The sequence below is a fragment of the Esox lucius genome, chromosome 9 (assembly GCF_011004845.1).
Source record: "Esox lucius isolate fEsoLuc1 chromosome 9, fEsoLuc1.pri, whole genome shotgun sequence".
NCBI classification, from domain to species: Eukaryota; Metazoa; Chordata; class Actinopteri; order Esociformes; family Esocidae; genus Esox; species Esox lucius.
In genome coordinates, this window is record NC_047577.1 from 5,181,522 (window position 1) to 5,208,918 (window position 27,397).

Consider the following 27,397-nt stretch of genomic DNA (forward strand, 5'->3'; position numbering starts at 1 on the left):
AGCCATGTTAATAGCTAGCAGGTGATCGTTAGCTAGAAGTTACCAATTATTTTTGTATTATACCTATTCTAAATTAAGGTTAAACATGATGTAAGTTAGGCTATAACATATCGTCTAGGTTTAACAAGCAAAGGTTGTACTGTACTTGGACTTGCAATTGATTACGGTATGCGCATTCATAACTACTGCACAGAACTGGTCCCAAGATCGCTATCTGCGCAGACACAAGTCCAAGATGTCAGCGCCATATCGGGACACTGGCGGCTTCAGTTTTCACCAATGGGAAAGAGCGAAAGGGCGTCGTCCATTTTTTTTTACAGTCTATGGTACACACGTACGACCAGCAGCTGTCACGACTCCCTCTCCTGGGGCTCCCCCTGCTGGTGCACCTGGGCTCCTGCGGTCAGTGTCACCGGCTTTCTGAAGCCACCGCCCCTTCCCCCATTAGCAATCACCAGGCGCGCCTGTTTTGAGTTTGGGTAATTAGTGTAGGTATATGCATGTCAGTTGGACAGGTTGGGGTTGTGGGTTAATGTTTGTTTGCACTGTTCTGTTTTGCTACTGTCGGGGTTTATTGTTACGTTCTGGTTGCTAGTGCCAGGGTTTATTGTTACGTTCTGGTTGCTACTGTCAGGGTTTATTGTTACTTTCTGATTTGCTACTGTCAGGGTTTATTGTTACGTTCTGGTTGCTACTGTCAGGGTTTATTGTTACGTTCTTTTTTGCTACTGTCAGGGTTTATTGTTACTTTCTGATTTGCTACCATCAGAGTATATTGTTACGTTCTTCTGTCAAGGTTTATTGTTACGTTCTGTTTTGCTACTGTCAGGGTTTATTGTTACTTTCTGTTTTGCTACTGTCGGGGTTTATTGTTATGTTCTGGTTGCTAGTGCCAGGGTTTATTGTTACGTTCTTTTTTGCTACTGTCAGGGTTTATTGTTACTTTCTGATTTGCTACCATCAGATTATAGTGTTACGTTCTTCTGTCAAGGTTTATTGTTACGTTCTGTTTTGCCACTGTCAGAGTTTTTTGTTAGATTCTGGTTGATACTGTCAGGGTTTATTGTTAAATTCTGTTTTGCTACTGTCAGGGTTTATTGTTACGTTCTGTTTTGCTACTGTCAGGGTTAATTGTTACGTTTTGCACCTTGCAGTGTGAGTCTGCTAAACCCTGCTCTACGACCTGTTGGGGTTTGTTTTCTTGTTTTCTAGCTAGTTCATGTGAATGGGGTTTAACATGTAAACACCTGTGAAATACATAGATATCTGGATCCTACAAAAACTCAGTCAACAGGATCACAACAATGTTAAGACACCATCTGTGTAAATACATTCAAATCGACCCACCATGATGCTGTAAAGGCCATGTTTTAAATATCCTACAGTAGTACAGAACATTCAAATCAACCCACTATCCTAGAGTGGAGAAATACTGCACTCATGTTTGGGTATTTAAGTCTAGCCATCTTCTACATTGTTGTCTTGTTTGACCTGGAGGTGCCCATGTTGTCTGGGATGCTACAGGTTGGGATCAGACCAATGGTTCCAGAGGGGTTTGCATTGGGGGAGTCTTGAGGTGTTGTGTTGTGTGTTTGGTAGGTGGACTCTAAAATTGTTGTGTCTGGATTGGTGACTGGTCCTGTGGAACAGAATATCTTTGCAGTTTATGTGTCTTTAATTGATTCTCTATTGTTGAAGTGAAAACACTTGGGTTGGGGTTGGTTTTCTGGTTTGTGGTTTGGCAATACCACTCAACACTTGATCCTCACAAAGATTATATAAGTGTGTGTGTTTGTTTCTCTGACTGTGTCTCTTTATTTCTATCTATTGGACATATATAGCTTTGAAGAATACTTACTTAAATCAGAATCTGGGTTCTGATTGGTTTCTGTGGGGTTGGTGACAGTGACTGTGTCTGGGTCCTGGTTGGTTGTTGAAGAGCTGGGTACCAATGATCTGGCAGGGTGTTTGGTAGCTGAAGTGTTATTTGATTTTAATGTTCAGGTTTTTTTTAAATAATGAATGCACTGTTTCATGTGTTGATTGTGCGATGACACTGTACCTGTGGTTCTCTTCTCTCTGTCTCTTCTCTTTCTGAAGAGTATGAGGAGCAGCAGACCCAGAAGAAGCAGAACCAGAACCAGACCAACAGCAGAATACACCAGATTACTTATAAAAACCAGACCAACACCAGAATATACCAGATTACCTAAAAGAACCAGACCAACACAATACAACAAAATAGGGCCAGGGGCCAAAACAGTTTGATAACCAGTGCTTTAGGGAGACAGAAAAAGGAGTGATAAGTACTGAAGAGAGCAGAAAATAGAGGAATTTTTGGTGGTGAGGAGTCAATAGGAACCATCAGATTAGTAAACCTGTAAAGTATCAGTCAATGTGTTTTAAATCAGGTCATTAATGTCCTTCACCTCCAGCAGCTGAAATATGACAAGTCCTGTTTCCACCAGAAGGTGGTGTAGTTTATCAGGGTTTGATTCCTCTGTAGTTGTAGTCCATGCTTCAGTGTGGTGCGTGGTACTTGTAGTTCAATATGTGTCACAAGGTGCCACCCTGAGATTATTACCTTGGTTTCCAGACGTGTCTGTGGGTCGAGGTGCTGCTCTTACTCCCATAATTCCATTGGTGCGCCCTCCTGGTAAGTTAAAGCAACAATTTATCAGAGAGGGACAGGAAGTGTGTGTTATTGTGTGCTCCCGAACATGTTTTGGTGAGCTGGTGAGCTGATGTGTGTGTTAGTGTGTGTGGTTTTGGACAAAGGCTTGAAGAAGTTACCACCTTATGTGTTTCAGAGGAAGTGGTTTCAGCGTTGTATGGGGGGCAGAGATAGAGTTAAGGATGTGAGAAAGAGTTTATAAAGAAAGTAGAAATAAGACAGAAACAGAGAGAAATAAGACATGGACAAGAAAAGAATAATGACAGACAGACCAGGACACTGAGAAGAAAGGCAGAGAGAGACAGGAAATGAAAGACAGATGAGATGTGATGATTAGAATAAAGGGGTAAAGACAGTTATGAGCCACTGAGATAAAGTGTGGCCCTCATCCCAAAAAACAGGGGTCAAATTTAAGATCAAATTTGAACTGTTTGTGGGATAATTTCGCAGACAAAGCTGGTATTCATCAATATTAACTTTGGCGCGATCAAACTCACGGCAGGTCGGGTACCATATAAGCCAACTCAGCCAATAACAACCACAATTATATTAATACTGGGTAAATAAAAAAAAGACAAGGAATATAGGACAAACGTAGAAACATGTTTAATAATGTTTCACTAGTTTATGAATGTAGGATTTATTCCTTTAACTTTATTCTGTATTTTTTCTCAAATTTCTGTTGTTTCTGCATTTGTAATGTTTGAAATGCCTTTGTGTATGTAATGTGCTAGTCAAATGAACTCTGCTTTGCCTTGCTTTTCTTAAGTCACTCAAGACTATAGTATCAACATACTTGGTGATTTCACGCTAAGATATTATAATTGGTTGGCTGGCATCTTGGTTAGCTAGGTTATTCAGCAGGTTGATTATTGCCACACCCGCATAAATTACGGATTTGTCATAAGGTTTCATAAATGAGGGCCACTGAGAGAAATGTAGGTTGTAGGTGGAAGTACATAGAGATGTGACCTTTGACATCCTAATGCTATTGTAGTATACCTGTAGTGGGGTCAGAACCAGTTACCATGGTGATGATTGCTGATGGATGTGTCACAGAGGGGAGAGGTCTGGAGGTGAAGGAGAAAGATTTAGGAGTAGGAGGAGGAGCTGAGAGAGAAGGAGGAGGAGCTGAGAAAAGAGAGAATGGCAGATAAAAAGGGGAGAAAAACCAAGAGCACATAAAAATTATAAAATGTAAAAATTATTTCATTAGCAGATAAAATGTAATAATGTATTACAGAAAGATACATGTTCCAGACATTAATCCAAACCAACCTCTGTCCACAGTGATCTTTACTTCAGTTAGGGGATGAAAACCCCACCCGTCTATGAAACACCAGTATGTATCAGTGTCCTGTAGTGTCAGGTTACTGATGATCACATTGAAGACTCTTCTCTCTCTGTCGTCATACAGAGAGTATCTACCATTAGAAGTCCATGATGACGGCTGATTACTTTGGATGACAGGAACTTTGTGTGCCCAGATCCCCTTAAAGAAGTACTTTGGATATGTCTCATATCCCTGGTCATAAGGACACTCAATACTAGTTGATCCTCCTTCTTGAACTCTTCTTTTTATTACCTCTGATGTCACACAGACTCCAGCTACAACAGAAACACACAGAGAAACAGACAGCATGTACTGAATAGTCCTCAGTAAGATGTTGATATTGATAGTCTCTCACACAGAGAAACAGGTTAACATCTACTGGAGAGATCTTATTAAGATGTAATTATAGTTTTCTCTCTCTCACAGAGTCTTGGTAGCAGTGTGCTCCAATGTTTCTGCACTGAGCTTTAAGTGAAACATGTTTATTGGACCATTACATGTAAAATGACACTGAATGTGACCCATGTAGTTCTCAAGGATGCAATTTTCTCTGAAATACACAGTGTGGTCCCAGCATTCACCCTCATAATTTAATCATTTTGAGCAACACAATGACATCTTAAGACAAACAATGTATTATTATATTATATTATATTCACTTTGAACTTTCTTGGGGCCCTGGGCCTTCTGGCTACCTTGTGTAGTGTTACTGACCGCCACAGCAAGTTCATACTTACCTGTGTGTGTGTGTGTGTGTGTGTGTGTGTGTGTGTGTGTGTGTGTGTGTGTGTGTGTGTGTGTGTGTGTGTGTAAGTGTGTGTAAGTGTGTGTGTGAGTGTGTGTACGCTTGTGTTTTGGTTCAATTATGCCTTCTAATACAATAATACATATTTGTTTCAGAACAAACCTCCCCTCTCACCCAAATGGTCTGTCTCATATTGTTTCTCACTGAAGGAGCCTGAAATATGTTCGGTCCTTACTCAGTCAGCCTGGGCCTGCTACACTACTCAATACATTATGAAAACATGAAACGCTCGTATGTGATCAGGGCAGAATACAGAAGGTTAGTAGAGTAAATAGTGTCCATAACAGTAGCAGCTTAGCGTCTGTGGCTACTACTTACTGAATATGACTGTTTGACTGTCAATTAAGAAAGCACTTTCCCAGACCTGGACCATCACGAACGGACACCAGACAGACAGATGTTCTACTTTGTTCAAATGTCAGGTTTGATTTCACTGAAACCGGTCCTAAAGAAAATATTACTAATTTTTAAATGTTCCCCACTGACCCCATTGGGTGATAAAAGTATGACGAATTACCATACTAAAAAAAACTACAATGTTTCCATCACTGTGCTGGTTTGCATTTAGATTGTGTTTGATCGTGACACTATAGGGAACACAGGACAAGGAAGGATGTTCATTTTGAAACAGATTTCTATTTCTTGTTTTAATTGGTTAGTGAAACCCTGGTTTCACACTGTGCCAACTAAAGTGTCACTGTGACTATTTACTGAAGTATATAACATACCAACTGGGCACAAATGTCCAACCAACGTCTGTATTTGAGCTTTGATAGACTTTTCATCTAACTACAACAATGTATAGACTGTACACATGGAAAGTATGTTGGAAAACAACCAAAATATATCCACTAAATTCAAGTATCACTCACCACATAGAAGGAAATGGATGACAGATATGTGTTTCCTCATTATGTTCTCGGACTTGTGGCGACTCGCCTTTCATCAACACACTTCTGTGGTCGTTCTCTCTACAGTCTTCTATCAGTCTCTTCCATTCACCAACACACACTCCCTCCCTGACAATCAGCCCACCTAAACACAACTCTGTCTACGTTTACGAGGTCCGTTAGATGTTTTGGAGGTCTGGTAGATGTTAAGTCCTCTAGCCAGTTTCATTCTCTATTTGTCTGGTTTGTAGTCTGGTCTGTACCTGTTACTCAACTCGGTGTAACTGTCAGTGGTTTCACATTGTGTTGGAGTGTGGTTGTTAGTGGGTGCATGTTTGTTTGTGTCCGTGTGAGTGTTTGTACGTGTGTGTGTTCATACTTAAAACTCAAGACCAATTTGACTCCTGCTGACTTCTGACCCTTGACCTCCTTTGTTTGGTGAATAACACAATAATATTTGTCTGTCCTCTATTTATCAAAAACATTTGTTTTTCACTTTTCCAATGTTTCTACATTGTTTTTCTACCCTAGCGAATTAAATAGTTTTCATATAGTTAGAATATCAAGGAATTAAATTTTCTCTTCAAGGAAAATTGGGAATATTAAAAACAAATATACCATACCATACCATCTTCTTCCGCTTATCCGGGGCCGGGTCGCGGGGGCAGCAGTCTAAGCAGGGATGCCCAGACTTCCCTCTCCCCAGACACTTCCTCCAGCTTTTCCGGGGGGACACCGAGGCGTTCCCAGTCCAGCCGGGAGACATAGAGCCGGGAGAGCAGCGGCTCTACTCTGAGCTCCTCCCGGGTGACCGAGCTTCTCACCCTATCTCTAAGGGATCGCCCGGCCACCCTGCGGAGAAAGCTCATTTCGGCCACCTGTATCCGGGATCTTGTCCTTTCGGTCATGACCCAAAGCTCATGACCATAGGTGAGAGTAGGAACGTAGATTGACCGGTAAATCGAGAGCTTCGCCTTACGGCTCAGCTCTTTCTTCACCACGACAGACCGATACATCAACTGCATTACTGCAGAAGCTGCACCGATCCGTCTGTCAATCTCCCGTTCCATCCTTCCCTCACTCGTGAACAAGACCCCTAGATACTTAAACTCCTCCACTTGAGGCAGGCACTCTCCACCAACCTGAAGTGGGCAAGCCACCCTTTTCCGACTGAGGACCATGGCCTCGGATTTGGAGGTACTGATTTTCATCCCCACCGCTTCACACTCGGCTGCAAACCGTCCCATCGCATGCTGAAGGTCCAAATATGTGATTTAATATCCATGCATTTTTCTTTTAGGGTGCTGCTATACTGTTATTAAACACACAATCATATTTAGAAATTGGTCAAATAAAACATTAATCTGTACTTCGGTCCGTAGTTTGTAATGACAGTGATTTTGGGAGGTTCAGTGAACACAGTAACATCTGAGTGTAGAAAGGAAGGCATTTATGTTTTGGGATTTGTATTTCTGACACAGTTAATTATATTGTGTCCTTCACTGGAACAGGAAGATGTGAGTAGGACAGAAATACTCCATACAACCCTTGGTCTGATCCCTACATCTGTCAGATCCTACGCAGCTGCTTTGCTGTCTATACCTGCTCCATATCCCTTGTTCATACACCTGCTATATTCCCTTCATTCTTTCAATACACCCTGAGCAGGGTGACCCATTACCCTTCAGTGTTACCCAAAATGCCCAGGTTTATCCCTTCTAAGCGACAATGGCATTTCCTGTTTTCCTCCTCAACTGGGCGTGGAGATGAGAGCCTACTCTGGGTGACGTGTTAGCAGTCTAACGGAGACGTTACGTGAATGACATTGATGCAATAACTATCAAAATAGGTGACGAGTGCTGACTTTTTCGTCAAGTGGAAAGACAGAGAATCGTGGAATCCCCTCTTTTGCTGTGTAAGGGGTTGTGGTCTATATTACCCCAAAAGGCATGCACCAGAAATGCAAGACCATCTGGGAACTTTGGGCATACTATTTATAGCGTACCATGGTTTGAGACATACTAATCTTCTCGCATACTAATCTGGCATACTATATTGTATGCAAGTATGCGATTTGAGATTCAGCCCCTGCCTCGGACCAGGAACAACAATCAGTTGTTGTCATGACTACCATTTTTCAAATCCTCCCCTATGCAACCACACTCATCCTGTTGATTTGTGTTAGGAAGTGACCTCAGCATGTGCAGCTCTACAGGTTATGCTCCAAGGTGTGAGACTTTAGGCCTAAACTATACTTCAGACTTAACTAGTAGTGAGCGTGTCCCCAATGACACCATATTCTCTACCTAGTGCACTATAATGGGAACAAAGGGAACTCAACAACACTACTCTACAACAAGGACCATACAGTAGGTGACTTTGTTCTTAAGTGTGTGAATGGAACTTTGTCCTACACAGAAAATGTATTTCATATGGGCCTTCAGGAAACTAAAGCTGTCTGTGTGTGACTGACTGTGAAAACTGTCAACAAACTGTTTCACAGTTTTTATGTTTTAGCTGAGGCGAAACACATTCGGGTAATGAGTCATACAAAAAGTCATGTTTTGTTTGTTTCTATGTTGATATCACTGGCATGCATTATGGATTTGACGAGGTTCAAAAGCCAACATGTGAAGTTGTTCTCAATCACGAAAAAAAAAAAAAAAAATATATATATATATATATATATATATATATATACAGGACAAACATTCCACATACACCCTTCATACATTATCATTCATTATCACATGCATACAGTACAAACACTCCACATACACCCTTCATACATTATCATTCATTAAAAAACAAAAATAAATACTCAAAAACATAACATTTAAGTTGATATTATTGGCTCCTCAACCATCAATACTTTGTGATGCCCCCACTGGAGTGGATAATTCAGACCACAGGTTTTCAAGTGGGTTACAGTTCACATAAAAAACTGTCAACTCTGTGTGAATACATGAGAGGGTTACTCACTGGATTTCCTGTCTCTCCTTGATTTCTAGATAAGCAACAGGAGGAGTCCCAGCACCAACAAAGGCAGACTCCCACAGATAATGATAACCACCAGAGTACCTAGAAATACAAATACCAGACTCACACACCATGATGACCACTGAGGTACCTAGAAATACAAATACCAGACTCACATACAAATACCAGACTCACACACCACACACAATAACACACACTTCCTGTCCCTCTCTGATAAATTGTTGCTTTAACTTACCAGGAGGGCGCACCAATGGAATTATGGGAGTAACAGCAGCACCTCGACCCACAGACACGTCTGGAAACCAAGGTAACACAGAATAATCTCGGTGTGGCACCTTGTGACATGTATTGAACTACAAGTACCAAGCACCTCACTGGAGCGTGGACTACAACTACAGAGGAATCAAACTCTGATAAACTACACCACCTTCTGGTGGAAACAGGTCTTGTCATATTTCAGCTGCTGGAGGTGAAGGACATTAATGAACTGTTTTAAAACACATTGACTGCCTGATACTTTACAGGTTTACTAATCTGATGGTTCCTATTGACTCCTCACCACCAACAATTCCTCTGTATTTTCTGCTCTCTTCAGTACCTACCACTCCTTTTTCTGTCTCCCTAAAGCACTGGTTATCAAACTGTTTTGGCCCCTGGCCCTATTTTGTTGTATTGTGTTGGTCTGGTTCTTTTAGGTAATCTGGTGTATTCTGGTGTTGGTCTGTTTCTTATAGGTAATCTGGTGTATTCTGGTGTTGGTCTGGTTCTGGTTCTGCTTCTTCTGGGTCTGCTGCTCCTCATACACTTCAGAAAGAGAAGAGACAGAGAGAAGAGAACCACAGGTACAGTGTCATCACACAATCAACACATGAAACAGTGCATTCATTATTGAATAAAAAACGGAATATATTCAAATCAAATTAACACAATGTTTTTTTTCTTCACTTCAGCTACCAAACACCCTGCCAGATCATTGGTTCCCAGCTCTTCAACAACCAACCAGGACCCAGACACAGTCACCGTCACCAACCCCACCTACTCCACAGAAACCAATCAGAACGCAGATCCTGATTTAAGTAAGAATTCTTCATAACTATATATGTACATTAGATAGAAATAAAGAGACACAGTCAGAGAAATAAACACACACACTTATATAATCTTTGTGAGGATCAAATGTTTAATGGTATTGCCAAACCACTAACCAGAAAACCAACCCCAATCCTAAAGTGTTTTCACTTCAACAATAGAAAATCAAGTATAGACACAAACTGCAAAGATATTCTGTTCCACAGGACCAGTCAGCAATCCAGACACAACAATTTTAGAGTCCACCTACCAAACACTCAACGCAGCACCTCAAGACTCCACCTACCAAACCCTCAACACAACACCTCAAGACTCCACCTACCAAACCCTCAACACAACACATCAAGACTCCACCTACCAAACCCTCAACACAACACCAAGACTCCACCTACCAAACCCTCAACACAACACCAAGACTCCACCTACCAAACCCTCAACACAACACCAAGACTCCACCTACCAAACCCTCAACACAACACCAAGACTCCACCTACCAAACCCAGAACACCTGACCTCAAGACTCCGCCAATGCAAACCCCTCTGGAACCGTTGGTCTGATCCCAACAAAACTTAGCATGTAGCATCCAGGTGCCCATCTCTTTAAACACTGTATATTCCAGTGGTCTGGTTTGAACACAATGGGCGCAATGAACCAATGATCTGGCATGAAATAATTTTCCCAAACAACATCGGCACCTCCAGGTCAAACAAGACAATAATGTAGAAGATAGCTAGACTTAAATACCCGAACATGAGTGCAGTATTTCTCCACTCTAGGATATTTAAAACATGACCTGTACAGCATCATGGTGCGTTGATTTGAATGTACTGTACTACTGTAGGATATTGTGTGTGGATCCTGTGATCCATCTGTGATCCATCTGTGATCCATCTGTGATCCATTTGTGATCCATCTGTGTACAAAAGGGCAGAACTTGCATTTAATATACAGATCTACGCTGTCCACGACATTAACTTCACATCATTCCTTCCTCTTTTGTAACAATGTGAAAGCATCATATGGGTAATTAAACGTCTGTGTTGGAATCGTTCTCCATACAACCCTTGGTCTGATCCCTACTGTCAGATCATACGCAGCTGCTTTGCTGTCTATACCTGCTCCATATCCCTTGCGCATACATCTGCTAAATTCCCTTCATTCTTGCAATACTCCCTGAGCAGGGTGACCCATTACCCTTCAGTGTTACCCAAAATGCCCAGGTTTATCCTGCGACAATGGCATTTCCTGTTTTCCCCCACAAATGGGCATCGTAACAGGAGGCAGACGAGAGGAACCAGGCGCAGGCAGAATGCAGGTGATGTGGTCTTTTAATGAAAAACAAAAAGCTGAGTACAAAGCCGAAGAAAGGAAAGGGCTGACATTAAACAGCAAAAACAGAGGCACTCACTGGTTACATGTGGGACGTACGAATGACGTCAAAACAACCATGATCCACAAACGTGGGGAGCAGAGGGGAAACATTTAAACAGATACTAATGAGATGATTGGGACCTGGTGTGAGTGATTGAAAACGTGTGACATGAGACAATGTGATTGTGAGTGACTGGAACAGGGGATGCATGGCATGGTGGCGCCGAACCTCACCGTACCGTGACAGGCGTGGAGGTGAGAGCCTACTCTGGATGGCGTGTTGCCAGTCTAACGGATACGTGAATGACATTGGTGCAATAACTATCAAAATAGGTGACGACAACTGACTTTTTCGTCAAATGGAAAGACAGAGAATCGTGGAGATCCCTCCTCTATTACTGCGCAAGGTGCTGTGGTCTATATTACCCCAAAAAGCATGCACCAGAAATACAAGACCATTTGGGAACTTGGGGCATACTGTTTATAGCAAACTATGGTTTGAGACATACAAATCTTCTTGCATACTAACCTGGCATACTATATAGTATGCAAGTATGCGATTTGAGATTCAGCCCCAGCCTCGGACCAGGAACCACAATCAGTTGTTGTCATGACTACCATTTTTCTGCTGACTTTAAGAGGGGGCGGAGCATAGATAGATATGCATAACAGTATAACCAATACAAATGAGCGTGATTACAACAAAAACAAGTCCACGTTTTCCAGAAGGTGAAAACTGACCGGTCAAATCACAAGTTATTAATTACCTACCAAGATGGCGGTGTTACTTGTTGAATTTTCATCTCTGATGATGGGTGAGAGTTAGAAATCCATTTACAAACTACAGCACATTTTGTACCAAGTCTACTATTTAGGGCAACAAAAAGTATCCTCTACACAAAAACGAATTTCCGCTAGAAAAACAAATCTACCCTTAATAGTTTTTGGGGCTTTCCAAAAATACCCCCCCCCCCTCAGGCAACCACACTAATCCTGTTTATTTGTGTGAAGAAGTGACCTCAGTGTGTGCAGCTCTATAGGTTATGCTCCAAGGTGTGAAAAAGGTGCAAACTGACTTTAGACCTAAACTGTCCTTTAGACTCAGCTAGCAGTCCCCAATGACACCCTATTCGCTACCTAGTGCACTAATATAGACACAAAGGGAACTCAACAACAACACTCTACAACAGGGCCCATTTGGTGACTTTGTCTTAAGTGTGTGAATGAAACTTTGTCCTACACAGCAAATTAATTTCATATGGGCCGACAGGAAACTAAAGCTGTCTGTGAGTGACTGACTGTGAAAACTGTCAGCAAACTCTGTTTCACAGTTTTTATGTTTCAGCTTCAGGAGAAACACACATTCGGGTAACTAGTTAGAACACACGTCTTATTAGTGCGTTTCTTTCTATGTTGAATTAATCCATGTAGTCAACAGCCCTGACATGCAGTATGGATTTGATCATGTTCCAAAACCAACACTTGAAGTTGGTCTCATGCACCAAATGTTTGTTAAAAGCTCTTGAAGGTGAAGTACCCCAGATCTGGGTTACTAGAACCTTGCCAGCAAGCAACACGCCAGTGGCCCACCGGCAGCCCACTACACAAAAACGATTGACTTGCCTTACGTGCAATTCACATTCGCTACAGCGCCATCTACGGACACAGCAGTGTTTAAACACAGTAAAGCATTATGAAGCATTAAAGTTGAGGCTATAGGCGAGTAGTTGAGCGGGTACCATGCAGTGGAAAATGGCCATTAGTTTGGGGAAAAAATTATGTTACGCAATGGCGAGAGACGGCTGTTTCTATGTGTTTACTGTACATATCTACACAAAGGTCCTTTACACAAGCAATAGTGCAAAAATCAATGTCACTTATTTTTATAAACTACCAATGTTGACCACATTTCTGTACACTACGATTTAACAATATTAAAATAAATTAAATACAAGAACAAAAGGTGTACAATAGCACCCCTGCTGGAAGGAAATGGCAACACAAGCAGATACAGCAGATCACAGACCCCGCCCACTCATCGGCGGCTAGCCGCCAGCGTAAAGCAGTCGCCGCAATCGAATGAAAAAAATGAAAAAATCGATGAAAAAAAAACATCTACCGATGACAAAAACATTTCTAAAACACTGAAAGTCCCTTTAAGAGTATGTGTGTTGTGATTAGTCTTTTTAATTATGTCGTATTCCTACTATGCGTGTGTGGTGAATAAGTCTTGAGGTGTTGTGTTGAGGATTTGGTAGGTGGAGTCTTGAGGGGCCGGGTTGAGGGTTTGGTAGGTGGAGTCTTGAGGGGCTGGGTTGAGGGTTTGGTAGGTGGAGTCTTGAGGGGCCAGGTTGAGGTTTTGGTAGGTGGGGTCTTGGGTTGATGCATCTGGTTTAATGACTGGCCCTGGGGAACACAACATATTTACTGTGAGTGCACATACAGTACAAACAGTCAACATACACCCATTCATTCATTATCATACATTATCACATACATACAGTACAAACAGTCAACATACACCCATTCATTCATTAACATACATTATCACATACATACAGTACAAATAGTCAACATACACCCATTCATTCATTATCATACATTATCACATACATACAGTACAAACAGTCAACATACACCCATTCATTCATTATCATACATTATCACATACATACAGTACATACAGTAGTGGAAGATGGACATTGTTCGCAATTTATTCAAATAAGAATTTCTCAGTCGTTCGTATAACAGTATTTCAAGTTTAATTACGTGGCGCCGCGGGAACAACCCGCATGACAAAGAGTACAAGTACAGAGACCAGCAGAGTAACGTCATGACAGATTTTTCTCAATAGGCCTTTCAAGTTTCAAGCTTATATTCTCTTCCAACAGTACAGATGATGGATTTAGCATTTGTAGAATGTACATACAAGGAACAAGCAATAGTAGCCACTATGAGGTAGTCTAAAATTGCTAGGTTACTCAAATAGCTCCAGGAGACACAGAAAATCATAGAATGTCGGTTGCCCAGACAACCCGGTCAAAGACTGAGATGTATCAATCTGGACATTTACTATATGGGGACTTTAGTTAAATATTCTCCTCCCAATAAGGAATAGAGCTTTGTTCACCTGTGGGATGTAACTAATAATAAACCCTGCTGTTCAAGAGCTTCCTCCTAGAGAACAGTTTCTTATGGTGGTTTTATGGTTACAGGCAGAGGCCTGTTTCTCTTACTGCTAAAAGGAGCCAAGGCCCTGCTCAGCCGACATTCCATTCATCACTGCCCCTGAACACAAGACACTGGCCTTATAAATGACAGAGACAGAGAGAGACTAGCTTTTCAGCATATGTGTAACTGATCAAACATACAGAATACAAAACCCTTCTATAAAATAATGAATAAGTAAGAATGACAATAAATGAATTTTCTACACAGTCAACATAAACCCTTCATACATAATCCTTCATGGACTATGGTGATATTATATAAATGAATGCCTCTGCCTCTGCTCAGGGTTTGAGATCTATTGACACCCTTAATCATGACCTTTATCTTAAACTGCCAGGCACTTAAACGCAATTGCACTCAAGTCTGACATGGTTGGACCTCATTTTAAGAGGGTCTTGGACCCCTGTTCCATGAAGCACATTTTGAGATCCTTGATAGTCTCAGGTTTCTGCTTGTGGACTGTCCTCTTCAATTCAGACCACAGATTTTCAACTGGATTCCAGTCCACCTTGAAAACTGTCAACTCTGTAAACACATAAGAGGGTTACTCACTGGGTTTCCTGTATGTCCTCCATTTGTAGAACAGCAACAGGATGAGTCCCAACACCAAGACAGCCAGACCCACACAGACTATGATGACCACTGGAGTACCTAGAAATACAAATACCAGACTCACACACCATGATGACCACTGGAGTACCTAGAAATACAAATACCAGACTCACACACCATGATGTCCACTGGAGAACCTAGAACTACAAATACCAGACTCACACATACCATGATGACTAATGGAGAACCTAGAACTACAAATACCAGACCACACACCATGGTGACCACTGGAGTAGCTTTGTGCTCCAATGTTTCTGCACATTGATCCTGAAGGGAAACATGTTTATAGGACCATTACTGTACATGTAAAATGACACTGAATGTGACAGAATAAGTTCTCAAGGTGTAATACCACTTCCTCTCAAACACACAGGGTGGTTTCGGCATCTAAACCAAACCAGAGTTACAAAATGACAACAAGCTGCCTCAGGCATGGAACCAACATTTGAAACATAATCTTTATATTAACTAAGACAGATACATTATTGGTCGTTTGATCATATCCTGGTTCATGTTCAGCATGATGGGATGTGTTCAGTTGGTATTAACACCACGCTCAGTGTACAACTCAATGTCTGTACTACAAATCCACCCATTCCACTTTAATTCAACATCATAACATTAGTTTGTTGAAATGATGTACCACCCGGTTTCCAAAATAGTTCGGACACTGCGTGAAATGTACATAAAATCAGAATGCAATGATGGGCCAAAAATATAAGCAGGGTTCACCACCCTCTTAAATGATTTGCACATCCTGCATTCTGTTTTTGGAAACAAGGTTGTACTTTGATCAAGGGTCAGGTTGGATTTCATTGACACTGCGCTGAAGAAAATATGACCAATTTCAAAATGTTCACCCATTGACTCCTGTGGCTGATAAAGGTATGACAGACTACCAAACTAGGATAAAGGTATGACAGACTACCAAACTAGGATAAAGGTATGACAGACTACCAAACTAGGATAAAGGTATGACAGACTACCAAACTAGGATAAAGGTATGACAGACTACCAAACTAGGATAAAGGTATGACAGACTACCAAACTAGGATAAAGGTAGAAGAAAGCACACCTTAGTTGACGAGGTGCCGGCTAAAGGGTACGAAATGGAAAGAAAATGGATGAAAAAGCTGCACACTCTAAACTCAAATGCATATAACAATTTTTAATAAGACCAACGTTTCAACAGACACGCTGTCTTCATCAGGGAACAATGAAAAACAGAGCAAATCACATGCTTTTATAGGGGATTGTGGGACACACACAGGTGCTTGTAATATGTCAATCAGAGAGATTATCTAATTGGACAATAAAGGAGTAGTGTGTCAAAATTGGATATGGAAACAAAATAAAGAATAGATATATACATACAGGAATACACGAAAGGCGACAGTGGCATGTTAAACCATGTTAAAAATGAATACACAAACCAGAGAAAGGGTTTCAGATCATAATCAATATTGAGACCAATATTGAGAGACTACCAAACTAGAAAATACATTAAGACATTTCCATCACTGCATTGTTTTGTATTTTAAACTCCAATCCACTACTCTGGCATTGCAAGCACCATGTTGTACAAACTGAGATACACAGGATTCCTTATGAGCAAATTGGACCACCACTTCCAAGCATTTACCATGACCAACATGGACTACAAATAACAAGCATTTACCATGACCAACATGGACTACAAATACCAAGGATTTACCATAACCAACATGGACTACAACTACCAAGGATTTACCATCGCCAACATGGATTACAACTACCAAGCATTTACCATAACCAACATGGACTACAACTACCAAGCATTTACCATAACCCACATGGACTACAACTAACAAGGATTTACATGTACTTGACCCATTAAGAAATGAATCCTGGAACCCAGGTTCCACACTGTTCCAACTAAGGTGTCTGTCACAACTTGCTGTTGAACAGCAACCTGAAATGTCCAATCAACATCTGAACTTGAGCTTAAATAGAGTTTTCAACTAATTTAGAACAGTGTAGTTGTTCTAGATAGATGAAATTGTGATTTATGTTACCATTATGATTTAAAAAGGAACCAAACATCAATGTGTTAATAAATGGCTTCACATGATCACCATCCTTAAATAAAAGACAGTTTTTTTGCATGATCAGTCATATGCTCAAAATCAATGCCAAAATTGCACAATTTCTGCCAGGGTGTGTAAACTAATGAGCACAAGTGTAAATACAAACACACCAACCCAGTACTCACACGCACATTAACACACATTCAGTTATTAGTCACACACATACATGTGCTGGGCAGAGTAGAAAAGATGTATTTCCCGCTCCTTGGAAGCAGGATAAAAAACACTGGATTAGAGGTTACCTGTTGTCATGGTTACCATTGTCGTGCTGACTGTAACAGGGGGGCGGAGACTCGTCCTGGTGATGTCAGGTGGAATGGAAGGAGCTAAAGGGTCAAATACAGTATTTCCTGTTACGTAAGACTGTACCAGAGACAGTAGAGACAGAAATATTAACTCATACTGTATTTATAATGTCAGCTGAAGCGATGTTGCAAAATAACCACAAGTGGTTCTTTGACAGATTTGAACAATAGAGAAAGGTAGAAGAAAACACCAGTAAATGTATTTAATCAACTCTCCAAAGATGAGCTAATTGAAAGTGGAATGTGTGATGATGACACACCACTGTAGGTTCAACAGTAAATTGTGTGTAACTAGCAAAATAATGTAATGTTGAACCTAGACGGGAGCTAACGGTAGCTTATACCAGAAAAACACTAGTTAAATTCACTTAACGCATGTTAATGTCTGCTAATTCTTGCTAACATATGCTAATGCTAGTTAAATCAGATAATGCAAGCTAACTCCAGAAGTACTTCAATTGCTAACAATGTATGCATGTATGACTAAATAGTATTGTATGACTCCTAAAACTGTCCGTAACCTATTGCCCAAAAGGTTTTGCTTTCATAAGGGGCATTTTTGACTTTATTGCTAGTGAAAATGTCTGCTGACTAGAGGAAAAAGGTCAGTGTTAAATAGTCTCAATTTAACTGCTTGTATACTTTACAGATTCAGTCTCAGGCAAATAATTTATTTTGTGACAATCAAGTTAACAACATCTGAGGGCTGTTTGAAAAATGTATGAAAAGTGTCTGTAGTTTGTTTAGGATCACTCAAGAAAGTTGGTCTGATTACATGGGAGGGAATGATGTACCCGTGGTTGGTACCCTACTGGGGGGCGTGGTCTCGTTAAGCCACTCCTCCCAATGTGTATCTATGGGGAAGTTGTGTGTCTTCTTTTTGTGCTATCTCCAACTGTACAGTGTCCCCGTCTGCTGCATGTGGCTCACGCCAACACCCCCAAATTGTTCCAGAACCTTCCCGGGAGGCAGCCAGAAGGCTCCGCCCCTGCACAGCTGCCTCCCAATCCTGTTGTGGAAATTGTTGAACTGATGTATACTTGGTCCTATACATGTATAAATGGGTTACTAGTTAAAGGACTGAGTCCCCATGTTTGGATGAGAAAAGGAATGTGGTAGAGAGGGATCTGGTATTTGCCTAGGGGGCATCCTTGACCGGCACCAGCGGATTAGAGGGTTACTCGTAAATCAGTTAATCTGTATAACCCTTTAGTGTCTATCTGCTGTTTGTCCAGACATTGTGACTCCTCAGGAGTTGAGAAGGTTACCCAGGTGGGGGAGGACAGCCTGTCCCTTTGTTTGAAGCATCTTACCACACCCCTTTTTCCACTATAAGTACTGATGACTGTTCATGTATTAAGTTTCAGACTCCTCTGATGATTATGTTTGTAAGCATCTGACGCGTCTCTCTATTTGCAAATTAACTATTAAATTGTGCAAGAGGATTTTGTCTCTGTCCTTACTCCTTTAAACGTTCAATCACAAACCTCAGTGGAGGTATTTAAGAGCTCCCAAGGAGCTGCTCAGGGGAGGAGCTTGAAAAGAAGCCAAAGCTGAAAAAGATGCCATGGGAGAAGCTGAGGGGCCTGGAGAGGAGAAAGCAACAGCAAAGACAGCAACCCCAAACCATGCTGCCCTCATGCTGCTGAGCCACAGTAAAACAGGAGCCAAAGAGGGAGAAACACAGCCAGGAGGAGATGGTCAGGGAGGCGAGCCGTGCCCATTCCACCTCCTCCCCTACCACTTCTATTTATGTTGATACAACGCTCCCCGAGTGTGTAGTAACAGAAGGACAGAAAGTGATGTGTTTACTGACATCTGAAGAGGAAATGATAATGTACATGAACGTGTGTGTAATATCCTCCATGTGACAGAGAAATGTGGCTAAGTTCCCCCTTTACCCAGAATAATGTGGACATTGTTACTGTTCAGCATTATTCTAATACCGCTCCCAAAAAAGATCAATAATAATATCATTAATTCAAGTACAAGAAAAGGATTGTTACAAAATATGCTAGTTTTATAATTAATAATGTGCTTGCAAAGAGAATAGAGCTCTAAAACAGAAGAGAAACAAAATGGTAATTTTTGAAACACGTACCTTTCTCAACCTTCAGAAACACCTCTTGGTATGAGTCCAGAACAACTCTAATCACTCCACACCAGTATGTCCCAGAGTCTGACTTGTTCAGGTCCTTGATGGTCACAATGACGTCTCCACTTTTAAAGTCAAATATGCTGTATCTTCCTTTCTCAGCATAGTTTTTATTGTTTGTAGTCTGTATGAGAATATCTGAACTAGTGCAGGGGTCCTTGCAGAAATACGTGTCATTGTTTGATGCAAATGTGTGTTTACATTTAATCGCCACCTGTCCTCCTACAACTCCAGTCACTGTCAGATCCTCTGACCCAACTGGACACAGAGCTGTCACATGAACACATGAGAAAGAGTCCAGTTAATATTAAAACATCAACCTTTCACCTCAACAGAAGTGTATGTAATATTACAGAAATACATGTGTTATCATGAATACAGAACACATTCACTAGTTAACTCACCCAACAGAATGGCAACCATACAGAAGAAGACTTTCTCCATGCTTCTCTTCATCCCCAACTCACACTTTCCCCAAATGTCTTCTGTCATTTAATCTCCCTCTGTTACACTCTTTCTCTGCTTCTTTTCTCTTTAACCAGTGAGTGTTGTGTTCTTGTTGTTTCTCCGGCTACATTTTCCACTTCCTATTTCTCACCACTTCTTGATCATGTCTGTTATAATGGGTGCTTCCTTGTCTCTCTCTCTGTGATCTCCCTTATCTTTAACATCCTCTCTCTCTCTCTCTCTCTCTCTCTCTCTCTCTCTGTGATCTCCCTTATCTTTAACATCCTCTCACCCTCTTGTTCACTCCTTGCCTCCTCACTCCGTCCCTCCTCACTCCTTGCCTCCATCCATCCACCTTTCTCTCCTGCTCTCCCTCTCCTTTCTTCCTTGTCCCCGCTCCTTTCTGTCATCTCTTGACCCCTCTCCAGTGCTTTCTCTCCAGTGCTTTCTCTCATTCAGCATGATGGGTTCTGGTACATGTTCATCATTTCACCACACAAACAGTGTCCATGTAGTCTGGATCTACATTGGGGGGATTCCAATGTTTTTGACCAGGCCTGTCTATTCAGTCCGGATATATGTTGCGGTGATTCCGATGTTTTTGACCAGGCCTCTGATGTCGTGGTCAAAACTGAAGGTGTTCTTGTGCCTGATGACCAGCTTGACAACCAGCAGCAGAGAGAGTGTGAAGACCCAACCAGTGGAACTCTGTCTCCCCCATCTGTGTGGTTTGGGAACAATCCGTTGAACTCAGACCGAAACCTCCTTGGCCAAACCCTCACGATGCCTCCGGGACTGCAGGGTACATCATGCTCACAGTAAGACTCCATTTCTAAAGTCAAATATAGTGTATCGTCCTTTCTCTGTACAGTTTGTGCTGTCCTGAGTCAGATTCTGTTAACAGTCCAACAATTCTGTGTGTGTGCGTGTGTGTGTCTCTGTCTGTGTGTGGACTCTCAGGAGATGATTGGAGTTGTGGGAGGATGAGACATAATCAAATGTTCATAATCATTGGCAGAGACCAACATCAAGTATTTCTGCAAGGGGATCTGCTTAATGTCTGTGGAGACAGAAACTAAATGGAATTATTATAATGTGAAATCTAGCTACCTATGTTACTGGGCAACACTCTTAGGCCATCTAAGAAGACGCATGGCCCCCTGAAATACAACCAGATCTTCATGTACATCATAACAATTGATAAGCGAAGTGTGACTCACAAATGTGTGCTTTTTCATGTAATTCAAAACATTGTACTGGCATAAACGGCACGTTCTAGAAGCAATATGTGAACCTCTCGGAGAATGACCCCGTCCTTAGTAACTGGAATGCTTTTTAATCAATGAAGTGACTTTCAGGGTTAGAGATGAAAACAATGAAAACAACATTTAAAACAATACAGTTTGTTCGCCCCTCAAAGCAGCTACCCACTGAAGTGGAACATGGCCCGGTCAAAATAAATATCAAAAGACCTCATGAGAAAGAGCGTTGAGGCTTTGTAAGGCTAGAAAAGGCTACTGATGGGCATCGGAACCTTTGAGGTTTGTGTCAAAAAAATTGATGATCAATCGAAAAGCGTATAAACACAGTGTGCAATAGTGACATCTGCTGGTCACAAATAAATGTTGAATTATTCATTATTATATTCATGTTCGACAAGATTTTCCTGGTTCATTGGTCAGTGGGAGCACGTTGTAGGAGGGGTTTACTTTTCACATCTTCCTTGGTTTTTCAAAGAACCTTTTGACAACAGCAAGAGTACGCATTAAATGATGAAAGATATATATTAGATCTCATGCCTCTACCTGTTACCATTCAAGTCCCAACGCCACCTGATTCTGAAGTCATCAATGTTGAACATGTCAGTTTGTTGTTATTTGTTAAATGAGGTTGAGGCTGACGTTTAAAAGACCTTGTTACAGAGAATTTTGGAAGCCTACATTGCACAGATGAAATCAGAGCTTTTGTTAAGATAAACCACATTTGTTAAATAAACAATACAAATATATGTATTTTTTTTATGTGTGTGTCCGTTGTATGGAATGTCTTTGTTGCAAATTGTGGTTAGATAAAGATTTAATGAGTTTATTTTCACATGTTATACAAAAACAAAGACCCTCCCAGTAGGGTTCACATACTTTCAAGTAGCATTGCATAAACACACACTGAAAGCAGGACACAGACACATGGAGATCTCAGGACTCTAATGACATAACTAAACATACAGCAACAGAACATTAAAACAAAATTAAAAACCATAAAAACAGAACTATGGAACATGGAACAAGATCCAAAGAACGACCGACAACAAGCGCGAGGAGAGGATTTCTGAGCAGGTGCTGCTCTCTTCAATTCAGAAATGAAATGAACGAAGCTGCACTCTCTGCTGCCCCTACTGGACAATCTGTGCCACACCAGACCAATCGATCAAAATATTAACCAAGACAAAAATAATATTGCTTTTAAATATTCTTTACATTTGATAACAACCAAATCACTATATTTAAATTCTGCTTTTAACCATACATTTTTTTAGTTATAAAACTTTTTTAGAACTATATAACACTTTTTAGTTATAACACTTTTTTAGAACTATAATCGCCTACGTGTGAGTTTGATGCTGGAACATTCTCAGTTTGGTTGTGGGTGTGTTTTATAAGTGTGGCTGTGGTAAGGGTTTGGTAGGTGGAATCTTGGATTTATGTGGAGAGGGTTTAGTAGGCGGAGTCTTGGGTTTCCTTGGTGAGGGTTTGGTAGGTGGAGTCTTGGGTTGACATGGTCAGGGTTTGGTAGGAGGAGTCTTGGGTTGCCTTGGTGATGGTTTGGTAGGTGGAGTCTTGGGTTCCCTTGGTGATGGTTAGGTAGGTGGAGTCTTGGGTTCCCTTGGTGATGGTTAGGTAGGTGGAGTCTTGGGTTGACATGGTCAGGGTTTGGTAGGAGGAGTCTTGGGTTTTCTTTGGTGAGGGTTTGATAGGTGGAGTCTTGGGTTGACGTGGAGAGGGTTTGGTAGGTGGAGTCTTGGGTTTCCTTGGTGAGGGTTTGGTAGGTGGAGTCTTGGGTTCCCTTGGTGAGGGTTTGGTAGGTGGAGTCTTGGGTTCCCTTGGTGAGGGTTTGGTAGGTGGAGTCTCGGGATACTAATGTGAAGCTTTGGTTGGTTCTGGAGTCTTGAGTTGATGTGTCTGGTTTGACTAATGGCCCTGAAACACAACCAAACTGTTAAAGTGTGTGTATGTGTGTGTGTGTGTGTGTGTGTGTGTGTACATTTGTTTTATAGAAGGTTTACACAAGAACATTATATAATGATCAGTACGATTGTGGCAAGTGTCTTTGGGTAAATAGTAGGGTTAGGGATTAGGGTTAGATTTGGATTGATATATCATATGGAAGGAGTACTAACTTGATGCTTTCCTGACTCTCCTCCATTTACAGATCAGTAACAGTCCCAGCACCAAAACAGCCAGACCAACACAAACCATGATGACCACTGGAGTACCTGGAACTACAAATTCCAGATCCACACACAACATAATGGCCACTGGAGTAGTTAGAAGTACAAATACCAGACTCACACACCATGATGACCACTGGAGTACCTAGAACTACAAATACTAGACTCACAGCATGAGCTATGTTTGATAAGACGTCTTTCCTTTTTATCACAAGCAATTGAGATAATGCCTTAAAGCCTATGGTTTTTCAAGTTTGACAGTGAACAACCTGAATACGCCAAAAATCTGCCATAAAACACCATGCTAAAAAAATTTACAGTAAAAAAATAAACAGTTAGCCTGGGTACATTTTAGCACAGCAACTCTTACTATTTTGTGAATTGACTGCTTCGGGTGGAGTTGCTGTTGTTCGTGCCTCCCATACTGTTTCTGAAAGCGGGGCAGTTGTTCAAGAACATCAGGACAGAGATTTGAAACTGAGAGTACCAGACTCACACACACCATCTATCATCTACAGACTGTTAAAGCAGATACACATCCTTTCAATCCTGGGTCAACAGTGGAAATAGAAGCTGACGTGTAAAGTGTCTGAGAAAAAAAATATATTTCTTCTCACTGTCTTTGGAACAGGAATGAGAACACTGGTTACCTGTCATTGGTGCCGTTGCAGTGATGACATCAGAGGTAGTGGGCGGAGCTGTGAGGGGAAACAACATGGTCATCAGAGACAGTTTGACCCCCACATCCCCTTCCCCAGTGTTGTCTGATCATGTCAGAGGAGAGACGTGTATTCAGAGAGACTGAGACTTTATTGAATAAATGCTGCTGATCCCAAGATACAATACAACACAATGGGTAAATGATGTAGGCGAATGAATGTGTAGTGACATTTTGGATTGTTATATTTACATTTTACATCTGCAATGTGTGAGTCAAATGATGTGTATTTTGTCTCTAGACCAGTGGTTCTCCACTACAGGCATCGGAACCTGAAGTTCTGTTGGATTTCATTCCAGCCCCCTAAATATGGCCTTGTTTTATTATCTATGTGGTAGAATAGAAATACTAGACTCACAGCATAAACTATGTTTGTTAACACGTCTTTCCTTTTTATCACAAGCAATTGAGGTAATGCCTTAAAGCCTATGGTTTTTAAAGTTTGACAGTGAACAACCTGAATAGCCAAAAATCTGCCAGAAAACACCATGCTAAAAAAACAGTTAGCCTGGGTACATTTTAGCACAGCAACTCTTACTATTTGGTGAATTGACTGCTTCGGGTGGAGTTGCTGTTGTTCGTGCCTCCCATGCTGTTTCTGAAAGCGGGGCAGTTGTTGAAGAACATCAGGACAGAGATTTGAAACTGAGAGTACCAGACTCACACACATCATCTATCGTCTACAGACTGTTAAAGCAGATACACATCCTTTCAATCCTGGGTCAACAGTGGAAATATAAGCTGACATGTAAAGTGTCTGAGAAAAAAAATATTTCTTCTCACCGTCTTTGGAACAGGAATGAGAACACTGGTTACCTGTCATTGGTGCCGTTGCAGTGATGACATCAGAGGTAGTGGGCGGAGCTGTGAGGGGAAACAACATGGTCATCAGAGACAGTTTGACCCCCACATCCCCTTCCCCAGTGTTGTCTGATCATGTCAGAGGAGAGACGTGTATTCAGAGAGACTGAGACTTTATTGAATAAATGCTGCTGATCCCAAGATACAATACAACACAATGGGTAAATGATGTAGACGAATTAATGTGTAGTGACATTTTGGATTGTTATATTTACATTTTACATCTGCAATGTGTGAGTCAAATGATGTGTATTTTGTCTCTAGACCAGTGGTTCTCCACTACAGGCATCGGAACCTGAAGTTCTGTTGGATTTCATTTCAGCCCCCTAAATATGGACTCGTCTGTCCGTAGTTGAGAACCCCTGCTCTGGACATTATAACTTTAGCATTTTCATTTGTAATAGTTATGTATATCTGACACTTAAGATATGGCTGAGGACAAAACCCCCATAATTACCAATCAAAAAACAGAAGAAAATGACAGAGTGGCTCTATGGAATGAAGAGACTGGCTGAAAATATAGGAGGGAGTGTCTGTAAGTAAAGGTGGGAGTGGCTGTAAGTAAAGGTGGGAGTGGCTGTTAGTAAAAGAGCGAATGGCAGGCTAATAGGCAACTGTTGGTGTGCAGTTATAGAAGTCCAGGTAGAGAAGTGTTCTGTAAGAGCTGGCATGCTGACACAGACAAATTTAGCAACATTCTTCCTCTTTATATGGAGGCAATGTGTCATTATCAACCAATTGTGTTATGCATATCAGCTCTCAATATCAGCCAAGAATTTTTATACAAGGCATTCCTACAAAATAGTAAAATTATGTTAAATTAAACGATACTACAAACAGAACAGCAGAAACACATACCTTCCACAACGCTGAGATTCACCATTTGGTATGAGTCAACTCCAACTCTCTCCACTACACACCAGTATGTCCCAGAGTCTGACTTCTTCAGGTCCTTGATGGTCACAGTGAAGTATCCATTTCCATGGTCTGTTATACTGTATCTTCCTTTTGCAATATAGTTGTTGCTGACCTTTGTCTTAATGATAACATCTGATTCAGTTAAGCAGGGGCTCTTGCAGAAATACTTGATGTGGTTGTCTAATGAGTTGAAGGAACATTTTATCACCACCCGTCCTCCTACAACTCCAGTCACTGTCAGAACCTCTGACCCAGCTGGACACAGAGCTGTCACATGAAAACATGAGAGAGAGTCCAGTTAATATTTAAAACATCCATATATCTCCCCAACACATCATATTCATGTACAGATATATAGTCAAGTTCTATCATGAATATTAAAAAAGTTCTCTCACCAAATAGAATAGTAACCATAGTGATGAAGAAACGATCCATGTTGGTCTTCGTTCGGTTTCGAACCTCCTTTTCTCGCACAATCCCAATGTCTCTCCTTCTTTGTCTCCTTGGACACGTAGCTCCTGTCTTTCTCTTTTCTCCTCTGCTTATCGCTCTCTTTCTTTTCCGGACTAGTTAGCATAAATGCGTTATTGTTTTCTTCATCTTTATCCAGTGCTTATTTCTTCTTTTTCTCCTGTACTTCCTCATTTATGAGGTTGATGATGGGAATCTCCTTGCCTCTCTGTCTCCCCCCTCTCTGTGTGGTGTGAGAACAATCCGTTGAACCGAAACCTCCGTGGCCAAACCTTCACAATGTCTCTGGGACTGCAGGGTACATCATGCTCACAGTGAAGACTCCATTTCTAAAGTCAAAGATACTGTATCGTCCTTTCTCGGTAGAGTTCTCACTGTCCTGAGTCTGAATGAGAATACCTGATTCAGTTAAGCAGATCCCCTTGCAGAAATACTTGATGCTGGCCTCTGCTAAAGTGTCTAACCATTTGATTAGGACTCGTCCTCCCACAACTCCAGTCACTAGCTGCCTGAGAGTCCAACTCAGATTTACACGGAGCTGTCACGTGAAGACAGGAGAAAGAGTCCAGTTCATATTACAACGTCAACCTGTCACCCCAACACATCGCCTTCATGTGCTGTTATACAGACATGTTATTTCACAAATACAAAAAAAAACTCTGACTGGTGAACTCACCTAGCTGAATAGTAACCATAGTGATGCAAACTTTCTCAAACTTTCTCCATCTATTACTCTCTAGGTCTCTTTCTACTATTTTCTAATCTGACACTTAATCTGTCTTAATCTCACTAGTTACAGTGATGTCTTGTACCTCCTTGTTTTCACTCGTCTCTCTTTATTTAGTAGCTTGACTACAAATACCAGACTTCACTGCCTCTCCCTTACACTCCCCAACCTTTTCACTTCACATTTTGCAATCGCCAATGTACAGTAGCTGCTCT

At 41.3% G+C, this 27,397-nt stretch overlaps 1 protein-coding gene and 2 long non-coding RNA genes across 7 annotated transcripts; all 3 read right to left on the bottom strand.

Annotated features, from left to right (window-relative positions):
* Positions 1–1,547: 1,547 nt before the first annotated feature.
* LOC117592746 (CMRF35-like molecule 5) lies at positions 1,548–6,291 on the bottom strand. 2 transcript variants are annotated; one of them, XM_034294125.1, is made up of 7 exons: positions 5,685–6,291; positions 3,953–4,282; positions 3,677–3,805; positions 2,585–2,653; positions 2,063–2,094; positions 1,859–1,956; positions 1,548–1,639 (listed from the first exon to the last, which is right to left on the bottom strand). In XM_034294125.1, the coding sequence occupies exons 1-6, from the start codon at positions 5,722–5,724 to the stop codon at positions 1,864–1,866; spliced, it is 693 nt and encodes a 230-aa protein (XP_034150016.1). In that variant the 5' UTR covers positions 5,725–6,291; the 3' UTR covers positions 1,548–1,639; positions 1,859–1,863. The 2 variants fall into 2 exon arrangements, with proteins under 2 accessions (XP_034150016.1, XP_028977697.1); XM_029121864.2 differs by having other exon boundaries at positions 1,859–1,975.
* Positions 6,292–6,915: 624 nt separating this feature from the next.
* LOC117594867 lies at positions 6,916–9,018 on the bottom strand. The gene is made up of 3 exons (XR_004576127.1): positions 8,938–9,018; positions 8,685–8,783; positions 6,916–6,955 (listed from the first exon to the last, which is right to left on the bottom strand). It is a non-coding gene; the product is annotated as an uncharacterized LOC117594867 (long non-coding RNA).
* A 13,142-nt stretch (positions 9,019–22,160) lies between these two features.
* Positions 22,161–26,991, bottom strand: LOC105029354. 4 transcript variants are annotated; one of them, XR_004576125.1, is made up of 8 exons: positions 26,380–26,991; positions 25,925–26,251; positions 24,989–25,069; positions 24,744–24,803; positions 24,138–24,185; positions 23,858–23,917; positions 23,437–23,538; positions 22,161–23,236 (listed from the first exon to the last, which is right to left on the bottom strand). It is a non-coding gene; the product is annotated as a CMRF35-like molecule 1 (long non-coding RNA). The 4 variants fall into 4 exon arrangements; XR_003782200.2 differs by having other exon boundaries at positions 25,022–25,069; positions 26,380–26,984; XR_004576126.1 differs by lacking the exons at positions 23,858–23,917; positions 24,138–24,185 and having other exon boundaries at positions 26,380–26,988.
* Positions 26,992–27,397: the final 406 nt, after the last annotated feature.